The 15,248-nt window shown below is 42.9% G+C and overlaps 1 protein-coding gene across 2 annotated transcripts in view; it reads left to right on the top strand.

Moving 5' to 3' along the window:
• The first annotated feature begins 4,927 nt into the window (after nt 1–4,927).
• pde5ab (phosphodiesterase 5A, cGMP-specific, b) overlaps nt 4,928–15,248 on the top strand; it is a 63,204-nt gene continuing 52,883 nt past the window's right edge. Inside the window, exons 1-4 of one of the 2 annotated variants that reach the window (XM_076087191.1) lie at nt 4,961–5,025; nt 7,145–7,234; nt 7,331–7,649; nt 8,994–9,167. In XM_076087191.1, the coding sequence (XP_075943306.1) occupies nt 4,961–5,025; nt 7,145–7,234; nt 7,331–7,649; nt 8,994–9,167 (648 nt within the window). Of the gene's footprint in view, nt 5,026–7,144; nt 7,650–8,993; nt 9,168–15,248 lie in introns of both variants that reach the window. The other variant, XM_076087190.1, reaches the window with a different exon arrangement.

Genomic DNA, 15,248 nt, shown 5'->3' on the forward strand with positions numbered 1-15,248 from the left:
TGGCACAATCATACGGACGGTGGGGAGGCAGAGACATGGCCTTGGATTTATTGAAAACCTCCCTAAAGTCCAAGTATTCCGCAGGAACTCTTGTAAGTTCAGGCGTGGATTGGGTGAGCGCAGCACCTTGTGGAACGGCGGCTTGCTTCAGGCAGACTAGGTGACAGGACTGGCTCCAACCCCGAAAAGCTCCCATAGTCCAGTCGACGTGCGGATTATGTCGACGTAGCCAGGGGTATCCCAGAATGAGGGGAATGCGAGGGGTTTGCAGGATGTGGAAGCTGATGGCTTCATGGTGGTTGCCGGACAACAGCATGTGTACCGGGACGGTTTGGTTCTGTTCCCAGAGGATGACCGTCCAGGGCACTAGCTGAAACAGCCTGGGGAAGAGGTATCCGGTCGATCCCCAACTGTGTAACAAGGTCCTCGTCCATAATGGATGCGTCTGCTCCAGAATCCAGGAAAGTGGAAATCGTATGGGAGCCCCCGGTTAATAGTAGTTGGGCGTGGAAAAGTGGTCGTTGACAGACGGAGGATCGGGAATCTGCTCGGCTCACCAGTACTTCCTTCCTTACTGGTGAGCCCCGGCCCTTTAACGGGCAATTGTGAGCATAATGACCCACCTGACCACAGTACATGCAGAGATTTCCCCGTCTGCGCCGCTCACGTTCCTCCGTGGATAGCCCAGTACGTTCCACTTGCATGGGTTCACTCTCCTGAGGAAGCGGCTTTGTTGGCGTGTACTCCGGAGCTGTAGCACGAGGAAAGTGAGAAGGTTGCCCCTGTCCCGACTGTTCCCGGCGCCTTGCCAGCCGCCTGACCTGGATACGGCGATCCACTCTAGAGGTTGCCTCAATAAATCCGTCCAGGGATGTGGGTAGCTCGATCGAGAAGAGTTCATCTTTAACGTAATCCGCTAACCCGAGCAGATACGCGTCACACTGGGCGTCCATGTTCCATGAGCTTAATCGAGCCTGGGTCCGGAAATCAATGGTGTAGTCCGTGACAGATCGGTGGCCCTGCTGGAGCCTCATTAGCCCTCCGGTGATATCCGGTCCTCCGGACACCGCTCCGAAAACCTTGCGTAGTTCGGCGGAGAAGGACTGGAAGGAAGCACAGGCAGGAGTACGACGATCCCATTCCGCTGTTCCCCACAGGCGAGCTCTCCCCGTCAGGTGGTTGATGGTAAACGCCACCCTGGCATCCTCTGACGCGAAGGTGCGGGGCTCACATGTAATACATGTAGTGTATTTCTGAAAAATTATTAAATTATAAAATAGCTATAACTTTGTGATTCTGTCTAGGCCAGCAGAGAAGGCCTTGCTGGCCTGACGGCCCACCACTGTTATGAAGCAATTACACAAAAATGCGTTGTATTTATCATCAAAGTTAGTGGTGTCAGTAGTAGATTTAGTACAAAGAAAATATACAAAAAAAAGACAGGAAATGAATATACAACAACAAAGGATAGAATTCAATCACTGCTATTGTTCATGGTAAATGTACCATAATATATATATCCTATTATTTCATAATAATATATCTTGGCCATTTAGACATGAAAATGCTAAATGGACTGTACTTGTATAGTGCTTTTCTCGTCTTCCGACCACTCAAAGCTCTTTAACACTACATGTCATCATTCACCATTCACACACATTCCGGGGATCAAACGGCCGATCCTCTGATTGAAGGACGACCCTGCTCTCCACTGATTTACAGTCGCACCAAAGTAATCTTTGGCCCAGAAGATGAATTCTAATAACTTTTGTGACCTCCCTGACTTTTCAGGCAGCACCAGTATGTTCTGGAAAGCCTCAGCTCTACATTGTTTTTAGTGCTACTAAGCAAATGATAGCATAATATCGAAAACAATTTCATTATAAGCATCTTCACATGCTAATTTTAGCATTTAGCTGTAAAGCAATGTATGCCTAAGTACAGACTGAAATGTATTGTATTGTATGATCATTTAAAAAAGTGAAGGTTTAGTGAGTTAGTGCATATCTTATTGGCTGTGCTGGACATGCTGTCTATCCTTTTGTGCATACTTTGCATCTGTTTTCCATGAACATTTTTAAGAGATATAGGAGGGTATTCAGGGGTGGACAGACAAGCAGAAGACAAATATTCACGAGCGATGAATAATCTAAGAAGTGACACAATGGTTGGAGTGTCATCCCTCATCAGTGTCAAAGTGGAGTTTTGTCAGAAAGGCTGCAATAGCAAGGTTATAAGCAACACACAGGAGAAATAATGTCAATACAGGTTGAACAATGTAACGATGAAACACTCTGTGAAGAGACAATGAAGCGTGAAGAACCCACAGGTAGACAGTACACAGCCTATAACACAAGGAGATGTGTCTTTTTGTGTGTGTCCCTACTTCTCCATCTCACCATCAGACTGACTAGAGGCTCTGTTGTCTCTGATTGGCTCTCTGTGTTGTGGAAGACTTGGAGGGGGTTGGGATGCTGGTGGTGGGTTCTCCCCCGGGACGACCGGCCACCATCTGCTGGTAAGGTAACACCACCGGCGGGGGCCAAGTGTCCAGCTGGGGGGACACTGTAGACCAGCGCAGCAAGGACACAGAGGCTGAAAGCCATTACACTTCATCAATAAAAGCCTGCGTGATTCACAGGATAATTGAAAAGTTAATTACTTCAAGGGTTCACTATATTATATTTTAAATTTTTTAGAGATGAGTTTTGGATTCATTTTCACAAAGAAAGTCTTTCAATTTACTATTATTTAGTCCACCGCCAACATTTTAAATAGTGTCAGCTGTTGAAGGCTGACACAGCTGGTCATTGGTGCTGATATTGAAGTAAAGTAAGAGAATTCAATGTTTCTCAAAAAACAGTTAATATTCACAGTTAATATTTGCTTTGTTTATGTGAGCGTGAGAAAATAGAATCAGCATTGAGTAAACCAAGTATATGGACAGGAATGAATGAAAAAACTCTGCGGCTTATTCCCTGGAGATGATAAATGTCATCATGGTTAAATCAGAATATACAAACTCAATCGCTGGTGCTCAGCAGTTGGTTTATCATAGGTTGGTATGTTTATGCCCTAACATATTGCTATGACAATGAGTTTTTCTGCATAGTAAATTTGCATTACTTCCTTTAATATTTGCAGAGAGACTTCCGTGTATGTGTGGTACTCTGTTGTGACTTTAGTTTCCTGTAATACCACACCAGGGTTCAGGTGTCTGTGGTTGCTCGGTAGAAAGATTACGATGATTTTTATTCCATCTCTGGCTCATTCTGAACCGCTTGACATCCAGTTTCCTATTTTTTGAAAAAAAAAAATACTTATTTGCTTTCAATCAGGTCCGGGTTGCTAACAGTAGTTCTTCTCTACAGTAACCCTCTGGTGTATTTTAGTAGTGGCCTTCACTATGCAATCCTCCCCAAAATGGTCATGTTCAGTAGGGTCATGTATACACTGGGCTGAAGTCTCAGTTTTAGGCCAGAAAGAAACTTTCAAAGCTTCCGATTTGGAAATTGGCTTGACCTAGAACCTTCAAAGATGGTTCCAGACATGTTTTACTTTGTTTCATTAATTCCCATAACATTCCCAGAAGGACTGTACGTAACCTTCATTCATGGATATGTAAACATTTCCAGGGAACTAATAAGGTTTCTTAATGCATTACTTTATTAAAAGAACAGAAATAAATGTTCTTGGTACTACTGTATATCTTTGACCACATTAGAGCTTTCATTGGGGAATTTAGGAATGCCACTTTATGATCCTGAGATTGTTAATGGTTATTTTATGGAGACCTTATTTTGGCTGTTTTTTTAAAGGGGTGGAAAGAGAGAGATATATAAGACAGACAGATGATGATAGAAGCTACATCTAACCCTGTGGAATGCCACATCTGATATAAATGTATATGTACAATCACACCGAATTATCACCTCACAAGATGTTTTCTTTCAAGGAGAACTCCATCAATTTTACACATGCTGAGCAGTACTCAGCTTGTGAAAACAGCTGTATAATGTGCTCTGTAGATCTGGAGGAGTTTTGTCAAGTCTGAATAAATAGCCCTTCATCTGTCCAAGTGATGCCATCAGGGGTTATCTGGGATGAGGCTTGAAGACGACAACTCTTTTTTTAAAACACAAAGCCTGTATTACAAACTCAGGAAGTGGAGCTTGAAAGATGCTTGTATTTACCAAGACAAGGCTGAATATACACTGTAAGATGTTGCACTATGGGAGATGTAGGATCCAGGGTGTTTAAAGCTTGACTCAGACTAAAAGCCAGGATATCTCAGCCACTGCTCAGTTGATTTTAACCGTTCTTTTTTTTAAATCCATCTCTCGTGAGTCCACCAAAATTATGTTGCTCAATATACTAAATTACTTGAGTGACCCTTAATATCTAAGTTTGTATTGGGCTATAATCATTGCTTTTTCTGTAATATGCTTTGCCAATGCAAACGTTGTTAAACATTACAATATTACAAATGAGATTTTTTTTTCAAAAATCAAATGCCACAGTGGGATGTTTTTTGTATTGAATGTCTATGTCCAATCATTTCCCTTGTATAATAGGAACATAGGTGTGTATATTGTTTATTTGTATCTCTCGCTCTCCCTCTCTTTCTCTTTCTCTATCTCTCTCTCCCTTTCTCTCCCCTCTCTCTTTCTCTCCCCCTCTCTCTTTCTCTTTCTCTCCCTCTCCCTCTCTCTCCAGTCTCCAGTCGCTTCACCAACTAGGAAGCGCACAGTCGCCGCTTTATGATCCGCGCGCACCAACTTCCCGGACCGCGAGCAACTCTCTCTTTGAGCCGCTGTCCCTCTCTCTTTCTCCGTATACATGAGTCGGTAGCCTGCTGTCTTTCGCGTATAGATGTAGGCGGTAACTGGAGCTCACAGTGGGAGACTCTGTTGTCGTCCTTTGCGTCATGGAGGACTGCTGTTCCGCGGAGAGCGAGAGGATGGAAGCGTGGCTGGACGACCACTTGGAGTTCACCCACTCCTACTTTATCAGGAAGGCGTCAAGGTAAAAGGGTCCGAGCTCAGGGGACACTCAGCCTGATTGACTTTGTTTCTGTGCAGCCTGGTGAATGTGAGTGTAGTTTCTGGTGGAAATCTCTGCAAAACAAAACTCCGTTTGCTTTTGTGTGCAGCAGTCAATCAGGAACAGCTTCTGTTAGTTGAACTCGTTTTCATTAGGAATCACTTTACCTCTCCATTGAGGACAGGATGGCTGTATAAGCCTGCCCTGATCATTCCTAACAGTAAACATGCTCTCCAGCACGAGTGATTGTGGGTCTTGCAGGTCCAGTCTGACCCTGCTCAGGTAGTCTGTGTACCTGCAGAGCTGATTCACATCGTCTCTCTCCGCTGTGCCTCCTCTCTCAGCTCCTTTTCATTTCACCATCCACTTCACAATCAGTAACAGCTCCGAGAGTTACACAGGGCCCTCTAATCATTAACTTTTACTGCTGCCAAACATTCGGTTTAATTCTCAGCAAGCACTGTTGAATAGGTCAGGTCCTTGGTGATAACTAAAAGCCTTCCACATTTATTGCCCATGCCTGAAATGATTTTTTCTGTTGCAGCCTTCTCAGTTTAGACCTCAGAGGCTGAGAGCAAATTAGCCATTTCATTTATTATGCAAACACAGATTCCAAATCAGTCTTTGGAGCTATATAAGGTTATTTTTTTGCAGCATGCATATCTTGGAATTTCAAAGTGCTCATCAGTACACTCTTAGGGCTGTGTTTGTATTAGTGACAACCCCCTTCAGACCCATTTATCTACTTAAACCACCATGGCAACTTCATCCAGTGACTGAAACACACATTATCTCAATCCTCTCTCCATCTCAAAATAGTTTCCATAAAAAGCATATTTTTGCTTCTCCTGCTAAAAGAAGTGTGTCGGTGCACACACCAGCTGTTCTGGTCAGGAGGCATTTCTCAGAGAAGTATTGATTGAGCCACACCTCTCTTGGAAACATTAGGGTCGGCTCTGTGGGGAGGACTCAACCTGACCGGCTCCACCACACTGCAGTCAGATAACAGCCCATCCTCTGTGGCTCCTGGCGTTTTATTTGCCTGGCTCGGGCCCAAGATACCGTGGTTAATTTCATGGCCAGCGGCTGTTAGTGTCCTCCCTTACGCTCAGGTGAACTGAGCCATGTGTCACATGACCCACGTGGCTTGAAAACATGTGTGTGTTTGTGTTGTAGAAGCTGATCAGAAGATGTGTTGGCTGATTAGAGATAATTGCACCTGATTTACTGGTCACACAATCATACACACACCTCAGTGTAAACACAGTTCATCACACGGTATCGACTGTGCCTTCATTCACTTTTCTTATCCATGCTCACTTATTAGTTATTCACCAAAATGGGTTATCATCAGTGCCCACATTCACTGTATTCTTGCTGTAATCATTGCTTAAAACCGTTGTTATCTGCTGTTCAGTTTCACAGGAAAAATGTTTTTTTTTACGTACAGCAGACTGGTAGTTTAGTCAAATGTTCTCAGATGCATATAATGTGCTGAACAAGTGAGACAAAAGCCAAATCTGTTTCTGCAACAGATAAGGATTAGGAGGATAAGACATGCATGGTGGTGGATGGATGAGCACATATATTAACTTTTAACTCCAGCAACCAGGGCAATAAATATACAGCAATATTTTTCTATGCTGGATTTTGAAGAAATCCCAAAACAATCTAAATTTAGAATTTTCTTTGGTGTCTTCGTTTTTTGGGGTTGAAATTGCGGCATAAATAGCTACGCAAACTGTTTTGGACGGATGTCTGTTTGGTTTTGGTGCATGAACACATGAGAATCTCTGTTGTTGTGGGTTTTGAGGAGTTGATTAGCGACACCACTCTAATCATAGTCTACCTGTGTGGTTTTGTGTATTTAATCATATGATCAATATTCTTCTGAATGTCAGGAATAAAATGTCTGTGTATGTCAGAGGTGTCTACTGTTAAATAATATGCTCTGTTAGTCATGAACTACATGTAATGTATGTTTCAGGTGGTATTTCATTCCTAACAGTTACTCAAACAGCTGTACAGATACAGTACTGTACCTTCTGTTACAATATGGTTCAATTACGTGTCTGATACTGTTTCTTCTGTCTTTCGACAGGGAGATGGTGAATGCCTGGTTCGCTGAGCGCGTCCACTCCATACAGCCATCTGCCTCCAAAGAAAATCCTCTACAGCAGCGGGCCCACCAGTCCACCGACTACAGCTGCCCCTCTGCCTCCACCATCCTCCCACCCACTCTCAGCTTCCTGGACAACTGCTGCCCTTCCCCGGCCACGGTCCCGAGCCCGGCCCCCGGCACCCCAACTCGCAAGATCTCAGCATCTGAGTTCGACCGCCCACTCAGACCCATTGTGGTTAAAGACTCTGAGGGCTCTTTGACGTTTCTGAGCGACGCCGACCGTGAAACTGTCCCTCTCCGGGGCTCAGTGATGGGTGAAGGTGGTGTCAGCGGGGCAGGTAGTGGCAGCAAGGTTGACTGCTGCGCCAGGCTGCTGGAGCTGGTGAAGGACGTGTCGAGTCATCTGGATGTGACAGCACTCTGCCACAAGATCTTTCTCCACATCAATGAGCTGATCGCCGCAGACCGCTACTCGCTGTTCCTGGTAGGAACGCAAAGGGTTGTGGGTCAAACTGTCATTCTAACTGCTTTACCTGGAGCACGTATGTAACACTGTTACCTGCAGACTTCAGTTAATTTCTCATTGGAAAAACATAGAGGCATTTAGAAAAATTTGAGTAGTTTGCACCTGTCTGTGTAAATAATAAAATTACTGGTAATGATTAATACTAGTATTATTAATGGTAATATGAAATAATTTGAAAGATTTGATCAAATGCGAAACAATTAGTTTAATTACATGTTTGATTAGCCGCTTCCCATTGTAATGCTAACCCCAAATGGAGTTTAAGCCTGGCTTATACATTTAAACGTGTTACATTTAAAGTTCAAAGCCTATCTATTAGTGCTGAACTACGGAGCATGGAAGGGAACACGGAACGGAACACGGATCGGAACACGGAACGGTGAACTAGCTCCTTAGCGGCGAACAATCTATTTAGCTGCCTGTTGAAGAGCGACAGCAGTTGTTTCGCCTATGTCAATTCATATCATACGGGAAATTAAAACCGGTATACCATACCGCCCAGCACTACTATCTATGATTGAGGGATTGCCTCCACACGGCTCTCAACATGGCGACGACTGAGCCAGCAGCTAGGAGCTAACGGTGCTAACAGTGCAAACAACAGCAACAGTACTGCCAACAGTACTGACAGAGCTAACAGTGTCCGATAATTCTCTGTGGGTTCATTGTATTGTATATTTTACAAAATACAAAACAGCTGACTGCTGCTGCTGGAAACAACGGTCCTTTTAAATTACACACAGTAATTATTTGATCCATTGTTAATATAAAAATATTGAGTAGTGCAGCTTTAATGATCTCCACCAGGAGATAATGAGATTGGTCGAGTGTGTACATGAGTGTGCGTGCGCATGCATCTCTGAGTCTGTCCACGGGATAATCTTGCATACTGCTGCACCAAACTGCATAGTATTTTGGTTGTACATTGATTGTAAAAAAGAAGCTGAGACACCAGCCTTTACCGAGGCGGTGCAGACAGCTGCATAGATTGAAATGAGAGCGTATCTGTTGCGTGGGACATGCGAGTGAAAAAACACGACGGGGGGTTCGAAATTTTTGGTTTGTATTCATTCAATCAAACATGACAGGAGTGGTCGTTGCAGACACACCTGGCAGAGATCTAGTTATACTTTCATTAGATTTTGCTTGAATATTACTATTCTGTATTCCCAACTTGTTCTCTTTCATGAGATGAGATAAGTTTTTTGCTTTGCTTTCTTTGCATGTGTTGGTAGTCCAAGCCAACAGTTGTATGACCACATTCTGCTTTGTCTATGTGTGTGTGTGTGTGTTATGTCCCAGGTAGGCGAGGACAGCTCCAACAGGAAGTTCTTGGTCAGCCGTCTATTTGACGTAGCCGAGGGATCCACACTGGAGGAGTCCTCCAGTAGCTGCATCAGGCTGGAGTGGAACAAGGGCATTGTGGGACATGTAGCCGCCACGGGACAGCCACTCAATATCAAGAACGCGTACGAGGTGAGGATCCTATGTGGTTTTGTACTACTTATAACATGCTGGGGTCAGAGTTGATGCTGGAGAAGCCGGTAATGAGGTGCTTGGCTTTCTATGTTTTCTTTGGTACATTTGATGTTGGAGCTGACGGAGCACAGACTTGAGGGGGGAGGGGGGGGGGCAAGTAGGTCCTCTGGAGACTTCGTCTTCACCACACAACCACGTAGCACATTTTACCCCTGACAGTTTCAGTATACTGACCTTTGTGATCAGGTTTCAACGCAGTATCATTTTCTAACTTCAATCAATGATCAAACCAACCTCACTTCGAAATCTGTCACTAATGTTTTGGTTGACATTCCTCCTTTATGCGGACAGAACGATTTCTAGCTAACTGTTGTTTGTCAAGAATTAGTTCCAGCACACAAGTTCCCCTAAAACCCCAAATTGGCCTTTTTACATGTTTGGTTGTTGGAAGGTGTATTCCTTAACCCAGTGGTTCCCAAACTTTTTCTGTCAAGCCCCCCTTTGATGATATAGGAACATTGTAAGCCCCCCCTCTTTCTCTTTCTTTTTCTGTGTCGCTGTGTGTCTTTCTCGCTCTCTTTGTGTCGCTGTCTCTCTCTCTCTGGTTTTGCCGCTAGTCGGTCTGTAACATGAGCCGCTCTGGGGTGCGTGGTTGGAACACAGTGCATGTCACGTCGGTTCCGCTTGATTTATTTTTATTAGGGCCCGAGCAACCGACAACGTCGGGCCTGCGAAGGCCCTATTGAAACTGTAAGGGGTATTATTCTTCTGATTTTTATTTTTCTGGGGATGGCGCTTGTAGAGGTACTTGCCATCCATGAAAACTCACCAATTTTGCACCCCTGTCAGGTCTGGTGTAGAAACTCTGCTGCCCTAATTTGCATATTTGTGTGTAAAAAAAATGGCTCTCTAGCGCCCCCTACAAATCGGACCGGCGACGCCCCTCGGCCAGTATGTCCGATTTATTTGAAATTCTACACACATGTCCAAATCTAAATCTAAATCTAGATCTAAAAAAAAAGCCTCTCAGACCCCTAAGCTCCGCCTACTTAGATTTTCCGCCATATTGAATTTAGTGAAAAACCCATTTGTGCAAGCTGCTCCTACATGCTGGTTCCGATTGCTACCAAATTTGATGTGGATACTTATTGGATCTAGATCATCATAATTTATCAAAAGCTTTTTGATAGCTCTTAGCGTTTACAAGATATGGACCAATAAACTTCTTAGGGGCTTGGCTTAATATCAATACACATAACTTCTCAACCGTTTGTCCTAAAATTAGAATATTTGCAGCATATGTGCACATCGCATCCTGTAACATACCCTGAGAATTGTTTTGCATTCAACCACTAGGGGGCGCTACAGTAAACCCACGAAGTTGTGCTTTTTGTCACTTTTTGCCGATTTCAGCCTTCATATTTTAACGAACTCCTCCTAGAGAATTTAGGCGATCAATGTCTCCTTTGGTCAGGATGCTCTTAAGACCTTTGTGATTAAAAGTTATCAAAATCGAGAGTTTTCGTTGTAGAACCTTGACGTGGCGTGGCGGCCATTTTGCCTCATTGTTTATGAAAATATAAGTTGTTATAACTCAAAGGTACATTATCCAATCTGCACCAAACTTCTTATGCATGATGCTACTTCAAGTTTGAACATACTTCAATTGAAAAAACCTCAATAACTCATAGCGCCGCCTACTGGCTAAAGGAAATGTCAAATTTTATACTTTTATTTATTCCTCCTAGCCAGGTGACCTGACGAGTCTCAAATTTGGTAAGGATAGCCTTAAGACATTGATGATAAATCGCCATGAATATTGTGCGTTTTCGTTGAACGCTGTTGCCGTGGGGACGCATCGTTCGCCATGAAAAAGGAAGCTGATGGTTTAGTGGGTTGGGATGCTCAAAAACTCATGGAACTTTGTACATGTGTCATAGGTCATAGGAAGACATAGTGTATATGGGTTTTTGGCTTGGCCGTTTTAAATTGCCTCTATAGCGCCCCCTACAATAATTCAAAAGGGCAGCCCCAGCGCTATGTTTCAGCTACATGTATGAAATGTAGTAGGCACATGTATCCTATGGCGACTTAAAAATAGGTCTCTTGGGACCATGCTCTAAACCCTACCGGAAGTCAGCAAATTTCATTTTTGTGTAATTTTTCCATAGAATTTGGCCTATTTCTAGTCGCTATACTTTAACGAACTCCTCCTAGGGAATTTGTCTGATCCTCTTCAAATTTGGTCAGTACAATCTCAAGACCATTGTGATTAAAAGTTATGAAAAGCTTTACGTTTGACGGAATGGCTTAGCCGTAGCGGGCGGCTACTTTATGTGATTCCCCATGAAAAAAGCTGATGTAACTCAGCTGGACTTGTTCCAAACGGTCCCAAACTTCTCATGCTTGATAACACTCATGGCCTGAGGATGTCTACAAGATAATTTCCACTAATACTCACAGCGCCACCTGCTGGCCAAAGGAAAACTGCGTTTTGTGACACTCCGCGAGCAAAATGTCGTCTCGCGCGAGCAGAATTCACTCTCACGTGAGCAAAAGTCGCTCGCGGACCTTAAACCCGCTCGCTCGAGAGTCTTTTACCTGCTCGCGAGCGAGCAGCTTTTCCTTTTGACAGTAAGTAGGCGGACCCAGTCGCCATTGTATCTCTACATCTAATTGGTTACAATCCTCGTCTTGGGATAGACCAGATATCACTCTATATAATAATAATAATAAATATAATAAATATAATAAATATAATAAAAATAAGTATAAAGAGAAACAGGATAACAATAGTTATCCTGTTTCTTAACAGCATTCCAACAAATACGTGCGCGGCTGTTTGATTTTCGCGCGCGCATGGATCTCATTTGCGCTCTCGGATTTTGACAGTGATTTGCCTTCATAATTGTGACCTCTGCAGATTGAGCCACTGACCTTTAACCCCTCTAGCTGCTCCAAACTATTATTTGTATGAATGCAGGTCTTATTTTTCTGTAAATCTGATAGTGAAAGTTGTGTATTTGTAAGGATGTCCGTCGTGGATGCGCATCTGTGCATCTTGGGCTGCACACAGAGTGCGATCTTCCTCTGGAAGAGTTTCTTGAGTGTCTTCAAAAAGAAGCAGATGTGTGCGTGATGTTTGTGTGTGTGTGTGTGAAAGAGAGAGAGGGAGGTAGAGAGAAGTACGGGGCTGTGATTAAATGCATGTGTTTGGTCATGGGTCTGACTTCAGTGTGTGTGTGTTTGTCTGAGGGACTTCTTCTAAACTGTCAAATGTGTCTTTTTCTCCAATGACTGTCAATGTGAATGTTACATACTCAGCGAAGAACACTGCTAAAGATTTGCACTTATAATCGATAGCCCTAGATTAGGGTTTAAAATCATAAGGCCTTTAGTATTTCAAACTAAATATCTTTGGACAGTGGAATACTGTGAGCACCTTAAATGAAATCCCATTCACCTCCATCGTACTGGAGTGGAGGCACAAATCTGAGAGACCAATTTTGAGATTCTTTTCACATTATAACACGATATTTTTGTGTTCTTTGTTATTACTAAATACAAGTGAATCCAATTTTAACAAGAAACGTTTCTTGTTGTGACAACATAGCAATTCTATCTCTAAGTAAGTCATATTACACAATGCAACAAAAAACCTTTCTTGTTATAATATGATAACTTGGTAAAACGTCCATATGTTATAATAAGTAGATCAAATATTCTGTCATAATAACCTTTAACCCAGCTTCACATCGACTATAAAAATTGCCCATTTTCTTGTTATCTATTATATCATATCATCCAATTATATCAAAAACTAATTTTTATCATTTAAAAAATATATATAATTTTTTTGTAATGATACCTTTTCCCATTGGACTTTGATATGGATTTGTCTCCCTGTCGATGAGTGCCTTTAAACACGTATTAGAATCCTGGTTTGGATCTAGGATATGGCCTTTACATCAGGGGTTATCAAAGTTTGACATTGTGGGCAAACCTACAGTTTACATGGAACATGAGAAACCTGTCATTCATATCTCTATGATCATAACAGTATCCAGATTCTAAACGGGTCACAAAAAATAGACCCTTCATTTCAACCAGAACTCATCACTTTGCCTCACTGCCATTGTTGCAACCCGGCTCAAAAGCTGCAACATGGATGGGAGACCAGACGAGTTTCCATCCTGAAAGACAGAAAGAGACAGCAAACAGGACACAGACCCCAAGTGGAAGGGAGGAGTTGTCACTATCTAGATAAGACTGTTTAAGAAACTTCACTGTCTTTATACTTCAGGTACCACAAAACACCATCATCAGCATCTCATATCAGTTGTTGTGTGTGTGTGTGTGTGTGTGTGTGTGTGTGTGTGTGTGTGTGTGTGTGTGTGTGTGTGTGTGTGTGTGTGTGTGTGTGTGTGTGTGTGTGTGTGTGTGTGTGTGTGTGTGTGTCTTGCTGTGTATCTTCTTCCTGTGATAGCTCTGTCATCTGGTTGCATGCCAACCACAAGTCGTCTATGATGATGATGATGATGATGACGATGATGACGATGACGATGAGTGGGGGAAGATAGAGATAGATGTGTGAGAGGAGATGAGGCGAGAAAAGAACAAATACAAAACAACAGTGGCTGATGGGATGGTCCACCCGCATCCAATTAGCTTGCGAATGTGTGTGTGTGTGTGTGCATGTGCAATGAATGCCTGTAAGGCCGTGGAGGGCCGTGTATTTTATAGCTGGGCCTTCACTGCTATCCTACTACAGTTGAACCACCTCCTAATAACCTCATTATGACACCACAGCTACGGTTATTTGTTTTGTGTAAAAACCGCATATTCACATAACACTGCAACATTTGACAAGTGAAATAAAAAGTTGAATGAAGCTTAACACCTTTGAGGGTTACAAATACACTAACTGCAGAGTGCAGATACATGAATACGCGCATGACGGGGTGCTGCGTCATTAACAGACAATGCATATAGTCAAAATCAATGTAATTAACACAATGACAAGAACAAACTCACAAGAACCAGTCACATATATTTATATGACAACAAAGCAGGTCGAATAACATAAAACCCAAACGATTCAACAGGCCTCTGCACATTTCATAGGGGCGAAATCTGATTGGATAAAACAAGCTGTGCTGGAAGCAGCGCTGCAGACTGGAAGCAGAGCAACTGAGGAAGACAGGAGTTGTGCAATGAGAAAATAAGATAATGGGAAAAAATATTAGAATACATGTAGTGTATTTATGAAAAATTATTAAAATATAAAATAGCTATAACTTTGTGATTCTGTCTAGGGCAGCAGAGAAGGCCTTGCTGGCCACTGCTGTAAGCACATTTGAATATGCGTAGTGAAATCAAAAAGTGTGTGTGTGTGTGTGTTTGCTTCCAGGTGAGTGCATGTTTTGGTTTGGGTCTGTGTATTCTTGCCTCGTTAGTGTGTGTGTCTAATTCTGTGCATATGTGTGTGTAATTAAATACACACACATATGAGTGTTTGTGCATCATACTGTGCACTCAGTTCATGCACAAAGTTACTCTAGATAATCTGAGTGTATCTGCTGCAGGCTGTGTTTGTGAAAAAGTGTATTTGTGTGTGTGTGTATTTATGTGCTACAGCAGAACCTGATACTGCTTCCAGGAAGTATATCGGCGTCAACTGAGGGACTCCCCAGCTCTCTGATTGGATCTTTAACTTCTCATTAGTCTGCTCAGGATTACATTGATTTCAGCAGCGCAATGAGAAAACCCCCTCTCATCCACAGGGGGCTTCCTCCACTGTGCTGGATCCAAAATGCAATCTTTGGGGGGAAAAACCTGCAGACACTGAGTTTTGCTTAGATTTCAGTTGATCCTGCAACATATTTATTGGATTTTAAAATATAGTTGTGTATGTCAACTTTGTGGGCAGTTTTCTTGTTCTGGAGTGAGGTTTGCTGTAGTGACAGGCTGTCCTGGCTTGTGCCAGAGTGAGTCATGTTGAAAAAGGTTGAAACAATGGTTTGGTCTCTAAGTGTAGGTTGGAGTTTTGATGGGGCATTTTGAGAACTACACCCATAA

The sequence above is a fragment of the Anarhichas minor genome, unplaced genomic scaffold (assembly GCF_050575085.1).
Source record: "Anarhichas minor isolate MPS153535 unplaced genomic scaffold, ASM5057508v1 ptg000009l, whole genome shotgun sequence".
NCBI classification, from domain to species: Eukaryota; Metazoa; Chordata; class Actinopteri; order Perciformes; family Anarhichadidae; genus Anarhichas; species Anarhichas minor.